Consider the following 17,748-nt stretch of genomic DNA (forward strand, 5'->3'; position numbering starts at 1 on the left):
GTCACAGCTCCTGTGGACTTCCAGAATCGACCTCCCGTGGTTGGTTATCTGGGAGAGAGTATAACTATGTGGACAGTAGAATAATAGCCTTAAATGCCTGTGGGTTAGAAAGGGTAAGTAGGAACTAGCCTGGATAATCAAAATCTACAGTCAAAACCCTTGACTTGAGTGGAAGAGTTGGCTTGAGCTGATTCCTCTGGCAGCCAGCAGGCCCCAGCAGAGAGGAGTGGGCAGTGGGAACTGGTATTTATAGAGCATCACCTGTGCTAGGTGCCGTGGCAGGCACGCGACTCTCACTTCATCCTGCTGATAACCTTACGCGCCGGGTACCATTCCCCCGGCTTTACCCGTGAGGACGCTGAGGCAGAGGGAAGTTAGCAGTTGTCTGAGCCCATGTACCAGCAGATGCTGGAGCCGGCAGCACTAAGCTGTGTAGCGGTCCAGGGAACCACTGCGTCTCCGTGAAATAGCTCCTGAGTTATTGCTAATATCCCTGACCATTCAATCTGTTTTGAAAAGAGAGATGGCGATAATAAACCTATTGTAAAGAAGGAGAAAGTTCACAGAATAATTTAGAAAGAGACAAATCAATTTAGATAAAGTCAGAATTTTGCAACATTTAAAAGTAGGTATAGTTTTGTTACTTCTAAGTGTCTACATTAGAACTGTTGCTAAGGAGAAAAGATCTGCTCTACCCTTGAAGGTTGTCACCTAAAATCATTTTAGCGAGTGTATTAGTAAATAGTTCTCTAAAGCCATTTTTATAAGTACTCATAAACAGATCCGTTAGGTAAGGTCATTTATCTTATCTTTTTATGCTATTAATTTACTTATAAAATAATTTCTAAGCAGATGGTACAAAGGTATGCTTCAATTCAGGACCTGTTACATTATAACAAGTTCTGAATTAGAAGAGCCTGAATTTCTGAGGTTTCTCTTATCTAAGGGATCTTTCACCTGCCAAAAATCAAGCGCCCTGCACACGTGTCTCCTGTCCCTAAGGCCTGTACTGTACAGCACCAGTTCTGCTCTGGGAGTGCAGTTTAGCCCTAAATCCAAAGAACCTGGTGCGTCTGAAGACTCAAGGTCCATAGGGGGTATAAAAGGTCAAATTCAGTGGCCGAATCAAAGACAGCTTCGGTCCTTTACCTTTCAGAGCTGCCAGTAGCACTTGGGCTACTGACGAGGTCCCAGCTAGTGCCCGATTTCTCACAGGACAGGTCATGCAGAACAGTGTCATTCTTCACGACCACCCTGTTTCTGACTCCAGGCTGATGCTTTTCATAGGGTCGTCCTTCCAGGAAGCCTTACCAGAAACCTCCAGACAGCGTCGGTCTTTCTTTTCTGGCAACCCTTTTTATCTGCTGTGTGTACCAGACAGCCTAGTGTCTGACTGCACTCAGGTGATGACTGTCACTGTTGTGTGGATGTGCTCAACTTTCCCCCACCAGAGAGGGGATCTGAGCCCAGAGGACACTGTCTGAGGCCCCCTCCCTCACAGGGAAGGGATGCACTGCCGACCCTGGTCTGGTCTCTACTCCTGGCCTGTGCGGCCCCCTGGAGGGGGTCGGCCGTGCACTGTGAAATCCTGTTTCTGTGGTGAGGGCTAATAGCCACAGGTGTTCTCGAGGCTCTTCAGATCCCCACTTGTTGCAGTTTGCTAGTGTGTCGACAGCTCTAAAATATGTGAGTTAATATTTTGGTTTCTGTGGGAACAGAGAGAGAAAGCTAAGAACAAAGGAAGTCCCTAACCTTTTGTGGAATTTACTTAGCAGAAAAAGTTTTTCCTTACGCTACTTAGGTCCCGAGTATCTGTTTCCTCTTAAGAGGTGAGGTCTGGAGAGCCTCACTAACCCCTTGGCAAGGGTTTTGATTCACAACCTAGTCTGAATAAAATTAAAATAACTGCTACCCACATAGGCTGCTGGACGGTGATATTTCCCAGGTGACAAATCCACCTCTTCCCAGGCTGTGGGCCTGGAAGGCTTGATGCTGAGGAGGCATGACGATGGCCCTAACGGGATGGCGGGACCCACTACCCTGCAGAGCCTCACAGCCCCGGGGGCCACGCTCAGGCCGCACTTGGAATCGTCTGCGCAATGTCAGGGGCTACTGCAACTTTGTGCACCGTGCACGCCAGTGCAGACCTGAGACTAAGTGAAAGTGTGTGTTCAATGTGAGTGACGTGACCCCTGGCTAGAGCCACACGCGTTAGAGCAGCTCGTCGTCCTTGGTCACCGTCACCTGGCGTGTGAAAGCTGCCTGGAGAAGACGCCGCAGCCTGCAAGTGTGCTTACGGATCATAGGGCTTTACAGATGGCCTTTAAACACGAAGGGCTTGCCTTGGGTATTTCAGGGAAACTTTAGTACATTCCGATATTTCCTTCTACAGTAAGTACATTGTACTTATTCAGAAGCTGGGAATATCCATAAAGAACAGGTACAGGCCTGCATAGAAAATAAGAGCTGTAGAATTCCAGTAATGTTTGGGCAGCGTGGTCTATAGATATAGCAGAAGATGGGTCTCTTTCTACCATTTGAAATACAATGAGATGGACCAGAATATGTGCAGTAGCATTCAATCATCTCCTTTCTACGTGCAGTATTAAATTGGTAGGGTCGTTACAATCTGGCAGTGAGGTTCTTCAGAAATATTTACAGTGGAAACGGGATTATAAGTACCGTATTTCTTGACTTTCCTGTTTTGTTTTTTTTCCCCCATATGTATTAAGTACTTGGTAAAGACAAATCGAGGAGTAAAGGAAGATGAAGTTAGCTGCAAGTTAATACTTTTAATGCTGTTAGAATCTGGCTTGGAGGTGTCCTCTGGCACACACGGCTGCTGAGTGGGTGTACACTTGCCCAGCACCAGCCGTGCTTTCAGCTTTGTTCTGATTCAGAATGTCTGTAATCACCCAGCTGCAGCTGACTGGCCGTGTACTGTGGATGTTCCTTCCACTGAGGATGTTACAGGTAAACTAGACCATGTCTTTTTAAAGCGGGACTTTCTAAACTGGCTCGTTTCGATGCCCCGGCCTGGGCTCCAGGGCCCGTGTATGTGATGAGGTGGCCCTCCCTCGGCCTGTTGCGGGCATCACCGACCTTATGAGACGTGGGCCTGATCCAGTCACCAGCCCTGCCTGCCCGCAGAGAGCTTTCTTGGCTGATGGCAGAGGAGTGTGGAAAGGAGCCCCCGTGTCACTGCGTGAAGTGGGGAAGGACACGGGGGCCTCCAGGAGCAGCGGCAGCCCCGGCGGCCACAGGCAGCGGTTCTCCCCCGGGCCTCCAGGTGAGAGCCCAGCCAGCAGACACCCGGTTCTGCCCGTGAGAACCTGAGCAGGGCACAGCCAGGCTGATGGTAGGGCAGCAGCAAGAGAAAATGAATATAGTTGGACGTCTGGTGATATTAAGGGAATACTCATTTTTTAGATACAGGGAAGAGCACCTAACGCAGGCCTCAGCATCACTGTGCCCTACTGTCACACCTCTGCGTAAATCGTGAAAGCTTTTATTCCCCCCCGCCCCCACGTGTATCTCCAAATTGTTCAGGATCCCCAGATACATTACTGGAACGGTAAGACTCAGAAAGATCCTTTTCAGAGCTGGAGCCCACTAGGCTGCCCTTCCAAGTTCCCCGAGAGCCCCAATCATTTGCATTATGAGGGTGCTCTTCCCTGCAGGCAGAAGGCTTAGGAAGCCTGAGTGCGTCTGAGACGAGTATAGGGAAGGATTCTCAAACTCCAAACGTCGTAGAACGATTGTCCCCAGAGCTCAGGTAGCGTCCAGGTCTGGGCCAGGTCTGCGGCAGGTCCTCACTGCAGCCACACCCACGCTCCTCAGAGCTCGGGCCTCTCCCAGGAACACGGAAGTGAAGTAGGAGGTTTACCCGGAGGCTTTCCCATCGCTGCAGCGTCAGGCCCATTTTGGTCTCGGTGTGGCCACGTGACGTGGTTCGTTCCTTTCCCTTGGGCCCAGCTTCCAGAGCTAAGATTTTATTTTAAACTTGGTCAGAAGAGTTTGGTTTTAATTATCTGCCTTCCTGAACTCCCGATAACTTCACGTTAAAAGCTTTCGTGGGGGGTTTCCTAGCCAGTCTCTGGTGTTCGGAGAAGTCTCCACATTTCACAAATCAAAGCCAGCCCTGTTCCGTCCCTTCCCAGGGTTTCCATCTGAATTCATGGTGCTCTTCGCTCTGTTCTTTTATTAGAAACAGGCCCCAACCCATGAGATTGTTATGGGAGAATTCAGGAGGTATGAGAGGAAGGAGCCTGCTTCTTGGTTTTGGAGCATTTTTTAAATTATGGTGCGTCTGGCTCGTCTTTCTTTTTACTTTCTGTTTTCTGTGTTCGCTTTGGTTTCTAAAGTCTCTGCTGCTGCACGCCCCATTTACAATGTCTGTGGCCCCCAGTTGGGCCATAAAAGCTGTGAAAGTAATTCCTTCTCTGAGCCGTTTGCCTCTAGCTCAGACACACCAGAGAGCCCGGCCTCAGTGGCCATCAGGCGTTTGTTTTCAGTGGCGGCAGAGCAGCAGTCTCCAAGCAGAAGGTCCTCCTGAGACGTCCTGACTAGAGCACGTGCCACGGGACGTTGGTCTTAACCTGTAGGCTGCGTAGAAGGCTCGGGCCTCTCCTAAAATAAACGGCGTCACCATGGGCAGATGCGCCGTTCAGACCCGGCTCGAGAGTGGAGTGAGAGTCACTGCCCCACGTCCACGGGGGGAGCTTGCAGGGAGAGATGGGCCTTTCCCAGAACACAGGCGAGGGGAACCCCGCTCCTGGCCTCCGAAGGGCGCAGATTGGCTGGGACCCCAGGCCCTGTGTTCTGGGGCTTCTCCTCAGTCGCTGCCCATGGGGCCGACTCTCAGGCTCCGCTCTGGAGGGTCTTCGATGTCCTTCCCCAGCCTCTGACGCTGTCCTTTACTGCCCCTCCGCCCCGGCGAGACCACGTAGGCAAGCCCGCACTGCCCCGCCCCCTGCTCTCCAGACCCACTCCGTGCTTTCCCTGCAGGGACGGAGTCAGCTCTTCAGACTGAGACACAGTGTCCGGGTGACGGTGAACTGTGCTCAGTTTGAGTGACAGGAGGAGGAAGAGGGAAAATGGAAGTTAAGTCTCCACCAGTTCAGCCACTCTGCTCCTTTTACCCAAGAAACCCAAACTTTCTCTCCCTAAATCTAACCACTGTTTGTCAAACACCATATTATCTAGGATATCAAGAAACCAAGCAAACCAGTAGTTTCTGGAAGTATGATCTAAATACCAAAGCCATTTTATCAGAAGCTGGGGATTGAGTCCCAGGTCCCGTACACTTTTAACCCACTTGCCCTCTGGCCTCCAAGAACTGTCTTCTCAGGCTAATTTCTGTTACGATGAGAACACCATCTCCTCCAGAAATCCCAGGTGTCTTCCTTCTTTGAAATGGTACTGTTTGCTTCATGGCAAACAGTGCTACCTCTACAACCTACAACCGTGCTACCTCTATGGCCCCAAATCTTGTTTTCTGAGACTCTCACTCTTCTCTAAGGAGTTAGGTCACCTTCTCGGGACGTGGCTAAGGCGAGTCCTTGAAGGCAATGATAAAAAGCCCGAGGGTTCCAGAGGGCTCCAGGATTTGGGGGGGTGGCGCGGAGGGGGAGTACTAGAAGGATGGAGGGCGGGCTTGGAGGGACCCCTGTTTCCTCTGACACCTGGATCAGGTGACAGTCTACTCGTCACAACACCTGATGAAAGTTCATCCCAAAGAACTTGATAACACGCATCTTACATGCCTGAAGAGTACAACAAACAGCAGACTGCCCTGTTTGCTTTCAATTACCCCTGGCAGGTAGAGATAGGAGTGCCGCTCTTGGGCAGCCCCCGTAGGACGCACCGCCCTCCAGGCTGGCCTCTGGGGAGGGCTTGCCTGGGGCTGCCAGGACCCCGTGGGCTTTTTCTGATTGCTGCGTGGCAGTGCTAACCTATTTTCTGTGTCTTTAAGTTTTTGCCTGTTTGTATCTTGCATCAGCCTCCTCAGTAGAGGCCACTCAGTGTCACTGCATGCGATGCTGCCCTGTGAGAACTTCCGCTGGTGCGATGATGGCATCAGCAGCTCCGCAGTACTTCCAGGCCATCCCGAGTGGGAAAGGTTAGTTACCCGGTGCTCTGATAGGAGTCGGTCAGTGGAGATGAGTAGTACGCTTTGATACTACAGAATGGCTCAGACTTAGGCCTGGGAGAAGCCAGATTTCCCCGCCTTAATGAAAGGAAGATCTCTTCACTTAGAGAGGCCGCTGCCAGCGTCGGCACAGCAGACTGAAAGCTGGACATGTAGTAAAATCTCCCCCCACGAATCACATTCTTACAGAGAGGATGTTACCGCACCCTCAAGTGAGATCCCACAGTTGGGCACCACCGAGTTGGTAAACAGACACGTCTGTCGGTCACGTCGCCAGGCCCCCGTCTGCGCCCTGGGCACAGGTGTGCTTGGGTTTCTGTGGGAGAAGACGACCAAGGCGTGGGGCAAGCTGGCGAGGTTGTAAAGGGGTCGTTCTCCGTGCCTGGGGAGGGCGTGGGAGGCTCCCAGAGGCTCTCCCATGGGGGCGATGGAGCGTGAGAAAGGCCATTCTGCCCAGAAGCCGCGGGAGAGTGGACGGGAGCCTGTGAGCTCAGTTCCCCCCCTGCCCCACCCCGGTCTCCCAGGTCCTGAGTTAACTTGCTGCTCGAACCAGCAGCCAGTGTGGTGCGTTTACAGCTGCGAAGTGAGGCGGAGCTGGCAGGGCGTTGAGGAGTCACTGGTCTAGATGTCAGAACAGAGACTGGTTCCCAGGCCCAGCCGATGCTGAGGCTGGCAGGCCCCTTCCCGAAGGCTGAGCTGTTGGCTGGGTGTTTGGTGAGCAGTGCAGGCCCTGAGGGCGTCACTGGGAGTGAGGCGATGGCCAAGCCGCAGGGAGGGAGGTGCGGGGAGACCTTGGATGTGTGTGTGTGCGCGTTTCCCGAGCATCATCTTCTCGTCCATTTCTGCCGGGAAGGGGCCCCCGGACTCCCTGTCTGCCCCGCGCTGCTCACACGGGCCCATCGGCACTGCTCTCACACAGCTTCTCTGCTGCCCCTCCTCGGGGCCTCCCCTACGGGCCCTGCTCTCCGCGGTCCTTCAGTTCAGTAGGGCCCCTGGCGTTGCCTGGGATGGAGTCCGGCCTCAGTTACTCACGGGTCTGGGGCGTGTCCCATTGGGCAGTCCCCCTGAGCTGTGAATGCCCCCCACGCCCCCCGGGCACCCCCAAGGCCAGCTCTCAGCACAGAGCTGGCAGGTGGGCATGGCCACCGGGGGAAACCTCAGCACCACTGAGCACACTGGAAGCGTTTTTATATATTAAGTAATTCTTGAGACGTGGCTAAAATTTAGTTTCTTTTTTGACAAAAGTCTTCAAGTCAGAGAAAAACAACCCTTAGTTAATGTTGGTAAAAGCAGTGATTGATGGGATATTATAAATGTGAGACAGGAGAATTCCTGAATCCCAGACTCACACGTTTTAGGGTGCCCGATTCCAGTGTAGGAGAACGTTACAGACACAGCGCACGGTCTCTCACCGATTCCTCCGCCTCAGATGGGACACGTCTTCACATTAAAAAGCCCATGGTTAGTGGTGCTTAACCTGGGCTGCATGATGGGTCACCTGGGGGACTTTTTACAATTCATGGAAGAAGGCCCAGCTCTAGGCCTGTGGAGAGAGAACTTTCCAGACTGAGGTTAGGCTGAGGACGTTTTGGAAAAGCCCACGAGAGGACTGATGAATGGAAGCCCCGGGTTCAAGACAGAAGTCCACGGGGAAAAGCCACCTTGCAGCGAGGTCACCTGGTTGGTCCCTCCAGCCAGCAGTGCTGGCGCTCTGCCCCCCTGGGCAGCTTCAGGGTGTGGTATGTGGGGCCCTCACGCGGTGTGACCTTCAACAGAGCAGTGTCCCCAGGCGACGGCCAGAGGAGCAGGGGTTCGCTGCTTCTGTTAGGTAATCGGGCCTGGTTTCTCGTCTTCCTTCTTTTGTCTGCCCTTGAGGATTTTGTTATTCTTTAACACCTCAAAGGAGGGAAAAAAAAATACATTTAAATCAATTGAGGTTTTTTTTGGCCTCAGTTCTTTTTATAAAAAAGTGGAGATAGAGGGTAAAGGTCATCTGTGATTAAAAATAAATGTAAAAGGCATAATCATTGTTGTTTGCAGCGACCATAGGTAGCCGAGCCCAGAGGTCAAATCTGTAACCTCCTTTCTTCTGAGATCTCAGTACTTTGTTACTCTTTTCGTTTTTTTACCACCATCCTAGGGGTGGGTGTGGGCCTTTCCCCCGCTCTCCTCTCCCTTCACTAGGGACCTGGGAGGAAGTGGGGACCGTCCTGGACCTTCACAGCCATGGATACCGTGTTCACACGGGCAGGGCCGAGGGTGTGAGTGGAGGGAGGTGGGTAGAATGGACGCTGAGATCCAGAGAGGCAGCCTGTCACACAGGCCCAGGCAGTCCTGGGACACAGGACGGCTTGGTAGGTGGCAGGGCGGGTGATCATTTCACACGTTGCTGGACTCCAGTTTAATGAGATGTGCTCCCAAAGCCTCAAGTCTCGCAAGTTATGGGCACAGGCGTGGGCGCTTAGCCGAGGAGCCTTTTCTCACACTGTGAGGCTGCACCCCTGTCTTCAGCCGTGAAGCTGAGATGTCTGATTTGAAGAGTACATTTGTAAACGGAAATAATAAATGTCAGTCCCTTGCTAATGCTGATTTTTTTGTTTGTCTCTTGTTTCTCCAGCATGAACGACTTTCTAGGTAAGACCTTGCCTGCCTCACACTCGTGAGTAGACGCATGTGTGGTTGCACGTGGTTTTGCCTAGTGTAACAGCCTCTCTCCATCCTCCCGTCTCATTTCCACAGCCCCACAGTCACAAGCGGCTCCCTTCGGCCCCCGCACGGGCCCCTCTGTCCAGTCACGCTGCATCCCACCTCCATGTTGGTTCCCTGAGCACCGTGCCCGCTCCCCCCAGCCAGGGCTAGGGAGACATTAGTGTCCTCACCTTCGTGTAGCGTACAGGTGACTGGACAGGCCGTCTCAGGGGCGGGATGGAAGTACAGAAGGGCACCCAGGGCAGAGGAGAGGCCAGCCTGACTGGCTGGTTCAGGGAGCCTGACACTGTTCCCTGTACCCACATGGGGCCCAGGAATAGTTTATCCAGTGAACCAAAGACCTGCTTTGCAGTTGCTGAAAAGTTAAGCATATCAGAGTTTGGGGAATGATCCTCTGTAATTTTTCACCTAGTACCTAAGGGTACAAAATTGATCTTGCTGAAGAATAAAATAAAATAATAGAGACTGGGACTTCCATGGTGGCGCAGTGGTTAAGAATCTGCCTGCCAATGCAGGGGACACAGGTTCAAGCCCTGGTCTGGGAAGATCCCACATGCTGCAGAGCAACTAAGCCCCTGCGCCGCAACTACTGAGCCTGCGCTCTAGAGCCCACGCGCCGCAGCTACTGAGCCTGCGCTCTAGAGCCTGTGAGCCACAACTACTGAGCCTGCGCGCCTAGAGCCCATGCTCCACAACAAGAGAAGCCACTGCAATGAGAAGCCTATGCGCTGCAGCGAAGAGTAGCCTCTGCTCGCTGCAACTAGAGAAAAGCTCGCGTTATTTTATTATTATAAAATAATAGAGAATGTGGAGCCAGAGTTTGAATCTCCCATTTTCCACTGTTCCTCTGATGACGAAATTAAGAGGAGATTGGGAAGATGTAGTTACAGGATACCATAGGGCAAATGAGTTTCATAATTTGTTTAATAATTGAGCTGGTTCTACCTTATTAATATATTTTAAAATTTACAAACTTGCATGTATTCTTCCTTTGCTTGCCCTCTCACCAAGCACCAGCTTAGGATAAATATAATTTCCAACTAACCCAGCAGAAAATTCGCTTTGCAAAATTGGTGGAGAGTGGTGTTTTGTTTGCTACAGTTAATTTCTTGTGAACTCTGTTACATTATAATGACCATTTGTGAAAATAAATTTCCCTGCAGACTTCAAAATATGCTATAAAACTGTAGCAGTTAAAACAGTGAGATTCTAGAACACAGTCGACAGCCCCCAAAAGTCATGTATGACTTTCCAACTCAGTGGAGAAAGAATCATTCTAATTACGTAAAATTTAAAATCTCTGCTATTAAAAGAGACAAAAAGGAAAGTAGGGAAAAACATTTTTTGCAACCTATGTTAGATAGTTTTAAAAGCCCCCGTGTATGTAGGATGCTCCTGCAATATAATGAGGCAAAGATTAACAAAGGCTATGAATAGGCCCTTCAGAAACTAAGGTAAATAATCAAAGGTATTGAACCTCCATAATGATTTTAAAGCATTAAAATGAACAACAATAAGATATTTCTCCTATTGGATTGAAAAGTTTTAAACCTCTCTAGAGGGCAGTATGGTAACATATATATCTGCATTTAAAATATTATTTATCTCTTGACCAAACAGTTCCACTGCTAAGATTTTATCCTAAGAAAATAACAAATACACTAAGATTTACAGACAAGTCTTATTGTAGCATTATTTACAGTAGCTAAAGAATTTCAAACAATATGTGTCTATCAATAGAGGATTAAACTGTCACACGGCCATACGGTGGAAGGCTACGCAGTCATTTTTTTTTAACGAGGCAAATGTGTTTTTACTTACATGGTGAGATGCCTGAAGTCGTGAGTGCGTAGGCATAGGGGAGAGACCACAGAAGGTATTCTCTGGTTTTATTTACAGAAATATTTATTTTGACATCCCTGTTTAACATCCTGCAAGGATATGAACTGAACTGTTGGTAGAGATTGTTCCTTGGGCAGGACCGTGGGGTGACTTTCACTTTCTATTTTAGACACTTTAGTTCCAATGCTTAAACTGTTCAACATGCATGTATTGCTTTTGCAATCAGGAAAGTCAATAAAGAGATTTCTATTTACAAAAGATTTTTTAACTATGAGAAGGAAAAGAATGCAGGACTGAGCATGTTGTAGGACTGAGCACCTCTGTGAGGAAAAGACAGCCCTTGGTGTCATCAGCAGCTTTGCCCCCACCCCTGCTAAGCCTCTTCTGGTACCTAGTCCACCCCCACCCCCACCCCCGCGTGGCCCCTGCAGGACAGGAACGCGGGCGGAAGCTCCACAGCTGGGGCTCTTCACACCGCCCGGTTCAGGGGTAGAGCCCTGGAGGGCTGGTTTGCACGTGGCCCTTCCGTGGGCCGCCTTTTAGCTTGGAAAGAGCAGAGTGCCAGAAAGCTAGGAGCCAGTGTGAAGGACCAGGGTGCCAGTCATCCGTCCACTTAAGCAGGAGGTCAGCTGAGAGGCCCTTGACTCATGGACCAGTCAGTACTGGGACGAAGCCACCGTCCGCCCCGAAAGTGCAGTCGCTACGAGACATGAAGTCCTGTCACAGGTGTGGCGTCCAGAGGAGAGGGTGCAACGCGAGCTGTCCCGGCACCGGGTGGCGCCCCCGACACCTCTGGGGGTCCAGCCGGCCTGCTGAGCCCAGGTTGCCACCCTCACCCACCCCTGCTTGCAGCTCCAGGCCCGTGTGTTTCTGGCTCATTGGCACTTCATTGGAACCATTTTCTAAGAGCCACTGAGATCCCAGAAACTTCTGCGTTTAAAAGCATGCTCTTGAGGGAAGCTGTTTGGCCCTAAGCTAATTTGAGAAGCTCTGCGCTTGCCGTCGGCACACAGCCACACCACCGACCTCCCGAGTCAGCTCCATGCTGGGTGGGTGCTGGCCTCCTCCCCCGAGCAGTGCCCTCGGCAGGCGGGGAGTTCTGGCCAGAGCGCTCAAGCACATCTTAGGAAAGGCGCCCACCGCCCTTAAGCATCACCTCCCTCCACCTTTTCGTTCTCGGAAGCCACTTGTACCTTTACTGTGTCTCCCACAGGTTGGAATTGGGAGGCAGTGACGCCAGCAGCGAGCGGGCCTCGGCCAGAGCCCGCCGGGAGGCCCGCGAGGCCCGCCTGGCCACCCTGAGCAGCCGCGCGGGGGAAGACAGCAGCAGGGACTACAGAAAGGTGGGGGCTCCCGGGTCCCCGCGCAGGGGTCCCCTCCACTCGACCCTCCTGCCTCTTCCTTGCTGAGAGGCGGGAGGGAAGGTGCTCCAGCGACAGATGCTAACGGCCAGCACGTTTACCCCCCTCTCAACCAGCTGAATGAAGACCCCTTCACGTATTGCTCTCAGTGCAGTAAAAATGCGCCTAAGTCAGATATTTAGAGGTGTAGGAAAAAGTAAGGGTTAGGAATTGTGGAAAGGGAAATAAGAGTAATGCTGGTTGCCTGGGCCCGGAGAATCACTTGATGGACTCTGATATTTTTAACAAACACGTGCTTTTAATGAGGTCCTGTGAACGTCAACCAGATACTTCTCGGCAACGGTAAATAGTAACAGTCTGGTTTGGGGGGTTTCCATCATTTTATGGTGGGTTGCCTTTGGTTCTTGAGGGAGAGAACCCAGCTCCAGGGACGGCTCAAAAACCTGCCCTTTCAAGTGCTTAAGACGCCAGGAAAAAACTTTTTTGTTAAGAAAATGTTTTGTTGAACAGAACTTGGCTAAGATGGATACACAGGAGGGCGGCTCCAAAAGGAAGCCTCTTTTGTGTGGGAGCCACGTCTTTAAGCCATGCGCATGCCCTCCCTGCTGGAGGCGGTGGACGGCCTTCCCTGCCCCACCCCACCTCCTGGGCAGTAACACTGTTGGCAGTGGAGCACCATTTGTGCTCAGCACCTGGGACCTCAGGGTTCCAGCGGCAGGAGAGCCAGAGCCCTTGGCTGAATATCCTCTGTCCCTGGGCCCTTCTGTCTTCCTGCTCCGCCCACAGGCTGGGGACCTGACTCCCTCCTCTCCCTCCCCCAGCTCTACGAGAGCGCCCTGACCGAAAACCAGAAACTGAAGACAAAACTTCAGGAGGCCCAGCTCGAGCTGGCAGACGTGAAATCCAAGCTTGAGAAGATGGCCCAGGTGAGGAGGGGGAGAGGGGAGGGGGCGAGGTAATCAGGTCAGCCCTCCCCCTCCCAGAGATTTGGTTTGGGGTTCGCACCGCGTTGAACTTAAAATTGGAAACTGATGGTCCAGTGGACCGTTCCTGGCCCCCGAGTGCTGGTAATTACTCTTACGGGTCATCTGCTCATTTCTTAGCGGAGAGCGTGGGCCAGCGTCAGGGCTTGGTCGTGGGCAGTGTGTGCCTCCTGCCTTGTCGGTCGTGGTTTGGTCACAGCAAACCCGGGACGAAGGTGTCATTGGGACGTTGGGTTGTGTCCTGCAGCACCCGTGCCGGAACAAGGAACCAGATAAAGCTCTTCCTCTCGCTGCCAGGCCTGGTTCAATTAGCGGCACAGAGTGGGCGGTGCACTCATCGCCCGGGAGATAGACCCTCACTGAGGGCTGGCGCGAGCCCTGTCTTGGGTTATTGCTGGGTCAGCAGGAAGCCGCCTGGAGGCCTGGGGATGAGAATTTGGACTGTCACCGGGAAGCTCAGATGAAGACCAGAGCTGGCTGTCGGTTCCACCCCAGGGTGGGATCCAAAAGCAGAGACGAAAGCGCTGGGATCGACGGCAGTGAGCATGTGGGGCTCGGGCCAGTGCCTTCCCAACACCCCCGGGCAGGCAGGGGTGCTGGCGCCCGAGGGGCTGCGCTTTCCTGAAGGGCTCGGCCAGCGCAGAGTGGGCCTGTCCTGGGAGCTGCCCGTCCGTCATTGTCATCGTGGAAGGGCCCCGCCTGGTTGTGGCGGCCGGGGCCAACTTGGTCCTGAACCAGCACGGGCTGGTCCTGCCAGGAGCCACGGCCCACCGGCCCCGCTCCCTCCTCTGCAGAAGCCCCAACAGTGCATCCTTTGAGCTTTGGGGTCTCGGCTTTGGAGTCGCGAGCCGGGGACACAGATTGCACAGAGGGCATTGAAAATAACCTCAGCCTTTTAGCCGCCGGGGAAGAGCATTGACTTTCTAGCCACCTGCTTTGCTGGGTGTGTTGGAATATACTGAGTTTTGCCAAATACAAGTTACTAGAATTCAGAAGAAACGGTGGTGCTACAGACCAAGCCTCTGCTCTTTACCAAAATTGGACCGTTCGGCAGGACAGTGGAGGGGAGGCCTGTCGACGCCACACATCCGTGTGGAAACAGTTAGCACGTGCACACATGGCGTGTTCCCATGAAAGGTCCATCCGAACTCGGAGGGGTTAGGGTTAAGACAGGGCAAAACAAAATAAGTTCTTTGTCGAAGAGAACTAGTTAAGTTCTCTTTGTGTAGGTGAACCAAGTAGTGAAATCGGCACGGCTTCTACGCTGCTCAGGCTTAGGGAAGAGAGGCTTGTGGTGCAGACAGGCCGCGGCTGTGACCTTCAGAGCAGATGGTGAGAGCCCAGGACTGGAGCCAGAAATCCCAGTTTACTGCCAGTTCCAGCTAGTCCTTAATTTTTTGAAAAAGAAACCTCCTCAGTAAGACCAGCGTAATTTCTGTACTTATTAAATGTTTCCATGCCTGGTACTAGGCATAAAGTAGTCACTCTGTCGTCATTAACTATCTATTGATTGTAAGAAATTCTGCCCAAAAGGGACTCAGGGGTCACTTCCCTGCCCTTTTTAAGAGTCGTTCCCTGAAGCTGTTCTCTGCTTTGTAGCTGTGGCGGCTAAATGTTTTTAGCTCCTCTCAAAATTTATGTTAAAAGTAGAAGGTGATCCAGAATAAAGTTCTAATCTTACCTGGAAGCCCAGGGGATAAAACAGTGAAAGTTCTGTTCAAAGCAGGGCAGGTCCCGTGAATGGACCCCTGAGAGGCTCTGGCAGCCCGTCCTCCCTGAAAATCACAGCCTCGGTCCCCAAAACAGAAGGAGCAGAGCGGGAAGGGGTCACTCAGAAGAGTGCCTGGCGCTCAGGCTTTACAGGAGGAAAGGCACTTTCATTTCCTCTGGGCCTGAGATTCGAGAAAGAGGTGAGGGAGGGGCGGTGAGGGGGGAGAAGATGGTTGGCCTTGAAGTGTGTGTGTGTGGGGGGGGGGGGTTGTGTGTGGTAACGCCTCTGCACTTGTGACCGTGTCACACTCCTGGGAGCACTGCTGCTGCCTCCACTCCCGGTGGGGATTCTGTGAACTCGGAAGGGCGGCGACTTCGTCTCTGTGACATCAGGACCCGTGGGTTGGGCCACATGTCGGGGCGCCCGGTGGGGCTGGACTAGACGGGCCCTCTGGCCCTGAGACACTCCAGTAACAATGTGTTCCTTCCGTTTGCACCAGCAGAAACAAGACAAGACTGCCGACCGGTCGTCGGTGCTGGAGATGGAGAAGCGGGTGCGTGTGCGTGGGGGGAGGACACCGTCTGAAGGAGGCGGGCGCCTGCGCATCCCATCCCGGGGGGCGTCTCTCCTCTCTGCCTGACTCTGGAGAGCAGTTCGGTTGCTGGTGCTTCGGTCTCCTGAGAGCTCGGGGCGGGAGGGTCCTCAGGGGGCCGTCTGCGTCGCCCTGGGAAAGCGGAACTGCGCAGGCTCGCCTGCCACGGCGTGTGGTCCAGGCCTCTGGACCCTTCCCGTCCCTTTGAACAGAGGGGGAGCTTCAGCAGGACCCTCTGCCCCAGGTCGAGGTCTCAGGACTCCAGCCCTAAGAAGAGCAGACATCCTGCTGGCCCTGACCGAGGTGGGGCAGCTCCGGGCCAACTGCTGACCCCCGCTGACCCCTCTCAGAGTGTCTTTCTGGGGTTGACATTCTCGGGTTGGGAAAACTCAGATTTATCGATGAACCCTAGCTTTGACTTGACCCTGGGCATGTAATGGGTTCCCATCTCCCCCGGTTGTGTTTAATTTGGAAAGCAGCTAAGTTTTATCCCCATGGCTTTGGGGTCCGGATAAGTTGGGGGTGGGGTGGGGGGCAGGGTTTTGACTCCTTTCCAAATCTGTCAGATGTTCAGCAGTTTGGTTGTGTTGAACAGGAGAGGCGAGCCTTGGAGCGGAAGATGTCGGAGATGGAGGAGGAGATGAAGGTATGGAGAGGCGCGCTTGCCGTGTGCCTGCACCCAGGCCTGCGGGCGGGTCAGGGCAGCCCGTGAGGGGTGCGGGCATGGTGAGGACGAGGCGAGCCTGTGCGCGGCCCCTACCCTGGCTCTCAGCTCGCCCGGCGCCCCTGGGGACAGACGTGGCCTTTGGTGTAAGGGGATGTCGTGCATCAGGCTGGAGGCAGACCTGAGCGGAACTCGTAAGGTTTTCTCAGCAGCAGCTTCATCCCGAGGGAGGGACGGGTGAAAGTCCGAAGCCAGGTCCTCAGCTCCTGGCCCTGGGGGAGAGCCTGGGAAGCGGAGCCAGGAAGGCACGCGGGTGGAGCCAGTCCTCCATGGAGGGCAGGCTGGTTCTGCTGTTGGTCTCCTGCCCCGCCCTTGCCCCTGGAATATTCAGCCACATCTCCCTCCCCGGGGACGGTGACCATCGGGCAGCGCGTCCTGGGAGCCGCACTCGCGCTGCCCAGGGGAGGGGAGAGGGAGTGCATGTGGGAGTGCATGGACCCGGGCCTCAGGGCTGCAGCGCGTGGGGCCGCCGCGGTGGCTGGGTGCCGCTTGGCTGCTTTCCTCCCTCGGCGGATCTTCCCCCGTGAAACACATGCCTCTGGCTCCTGGAAGTGTGAGCAGAGCCCTCAGGCCAGGAGCCCTCTGCGAGAGACGTTTATTGCTCCCATGGCCTGAGAAGGCTGGTTCTTTACTGAAAAAAGTTGCTCAGGGCTCAACAAGGTCAAATGCCCGGAATCCTGTTGGTCTGCGTGGCTGCTGCACGCGGGAGGGGCAAGCCCTGTGCGCGCTCCACGCTCCCCATCCTGGACGTGCCGGGACGCCCACACGCGGTGTCAGGCAGTGCCGCCTACGTCTCGAGAACAGCCAGAAGCAAAAATAGCTGGTGGTTTTGCTTCTCCAGCTGCTGGTTTCTCTAGGCCCACCTCACCTGCCACTCAGAGCACGTTCGCAGGCTGGACAGGTCTGAATGGCAGGTCCACAGCTCACGGTTGTGCAGGGGCTCCTCCATTTTTCAAGGCCTTGTGTTGTACTATCTGTTGGCAACTAACAGGATGCTCATTAAGAAATGGCCCAAACGCTGATCAGGAGCGCGGATAAGGCCCGAGCTGTTGCCTTGTAGGGTCCTTGAGGGCCCAGGCCGCCTCGTACCCTCCAGCCGGGAGGTGCTTTCTCATCCACTCAGCCCCACACGAGGGCCGGATTGCAAGCCGAGGGGGAGCAGCTGGGTTCCCCCCGACCCCCGATTCCCTCTCTGAGTACAGAGGCGCCAGGCACCCTTGGGGCCATGGGCTGGGGCAGGTGCGTCTTTCTCTCTGTCTCATCAGCCTCTCGGGCTGAGATTTCATGAACGAGGTCGTGCGTCCTTTTCTTTCCTCAATGGAGGTCAGGTACATGGAAGCTCGTGCCCCGCTCAGCCCCGGGTCGTGTGCTGGCCCACCTCAAATTCAGGCGGAGCCCGGCCATGACCGTCTAGGCCCCATACCAGTAGGTATACTGATTGAAAGCCAATCTTCTTTTAGTTAAAAAATTTCTTCATGAGTCAGCTGCCCTTGTTCTGCATTGCTAGTCGCAGACCCCTGGGGGAGAAGCTCCTGCCGGCTCAGCCCTGAGCACGTTCGCTCAGCTCGAAGCCCGGCCAGGTGAGCAGACAGCCCCTCTCCACCCGGGGACTGGGGGGGCCGTGCCAGCCGCCCGCCAGCCGACCTGGACCCTCTTTGGGGACAGAGGCTTCAGA

At 53.7% G+C, this 17,748-nt stretch overlaps 1 protein-coding gene across 4 annotated transcripts in view; it reads left to right on the forward strand.

Annotated features, from left to right (window-relative positions):
• The window catches only part of PPP1R12B (protein phosphatase 1 regulatory subunit 12B), a 193,131-nt gene that overhangs the window by 167,631 nt on the left and 7,752 nt on the right, over positions 1-17,748 (forward strand). For 3 of the 4 annotated variants that reach the window (XM_059999013.1, XM_059999008.1, XM_059999030.1), the window contains exons 19-23: positions 8,769-8,785; positions 11,916-12,045; positions 12,885-12,989; positions 15,257-15,310; positions 15,945-15,995. In XM_059999013.1, coding sequence (XP_059854996.1) covers positions 8,769-8,785; positions 11,916-12,045; positions 12,885-12,989; positions 15,257-15,310; positions 15,945-15,995 — 357 coding nt within the window. The remainder of the gene's footprint in view (positions 1-8,768; positions 8,786-11,915; positions 12,046-12,884; positions 12,990-15,256; positions 15,311-15,944; positions 15,996-17,748) is intronic. The other variant, XM_059999022.1, reaches the window with a different exon arrangement.

Source organism: Delphinus delphis, chromosome 1 (assembly GCF_949987515.2).
Source record: "Delphinus delphis chromosome 1, mDelDel1.2, whole genome shotgun sequence".
In the NCBI taxonomy this organism is placed as follows: Eukaryota; Metazoa; Chordata; class Mammalia; order Artiodactyla; family Delphinidae; genus Delphinus; species Delphinus delphis.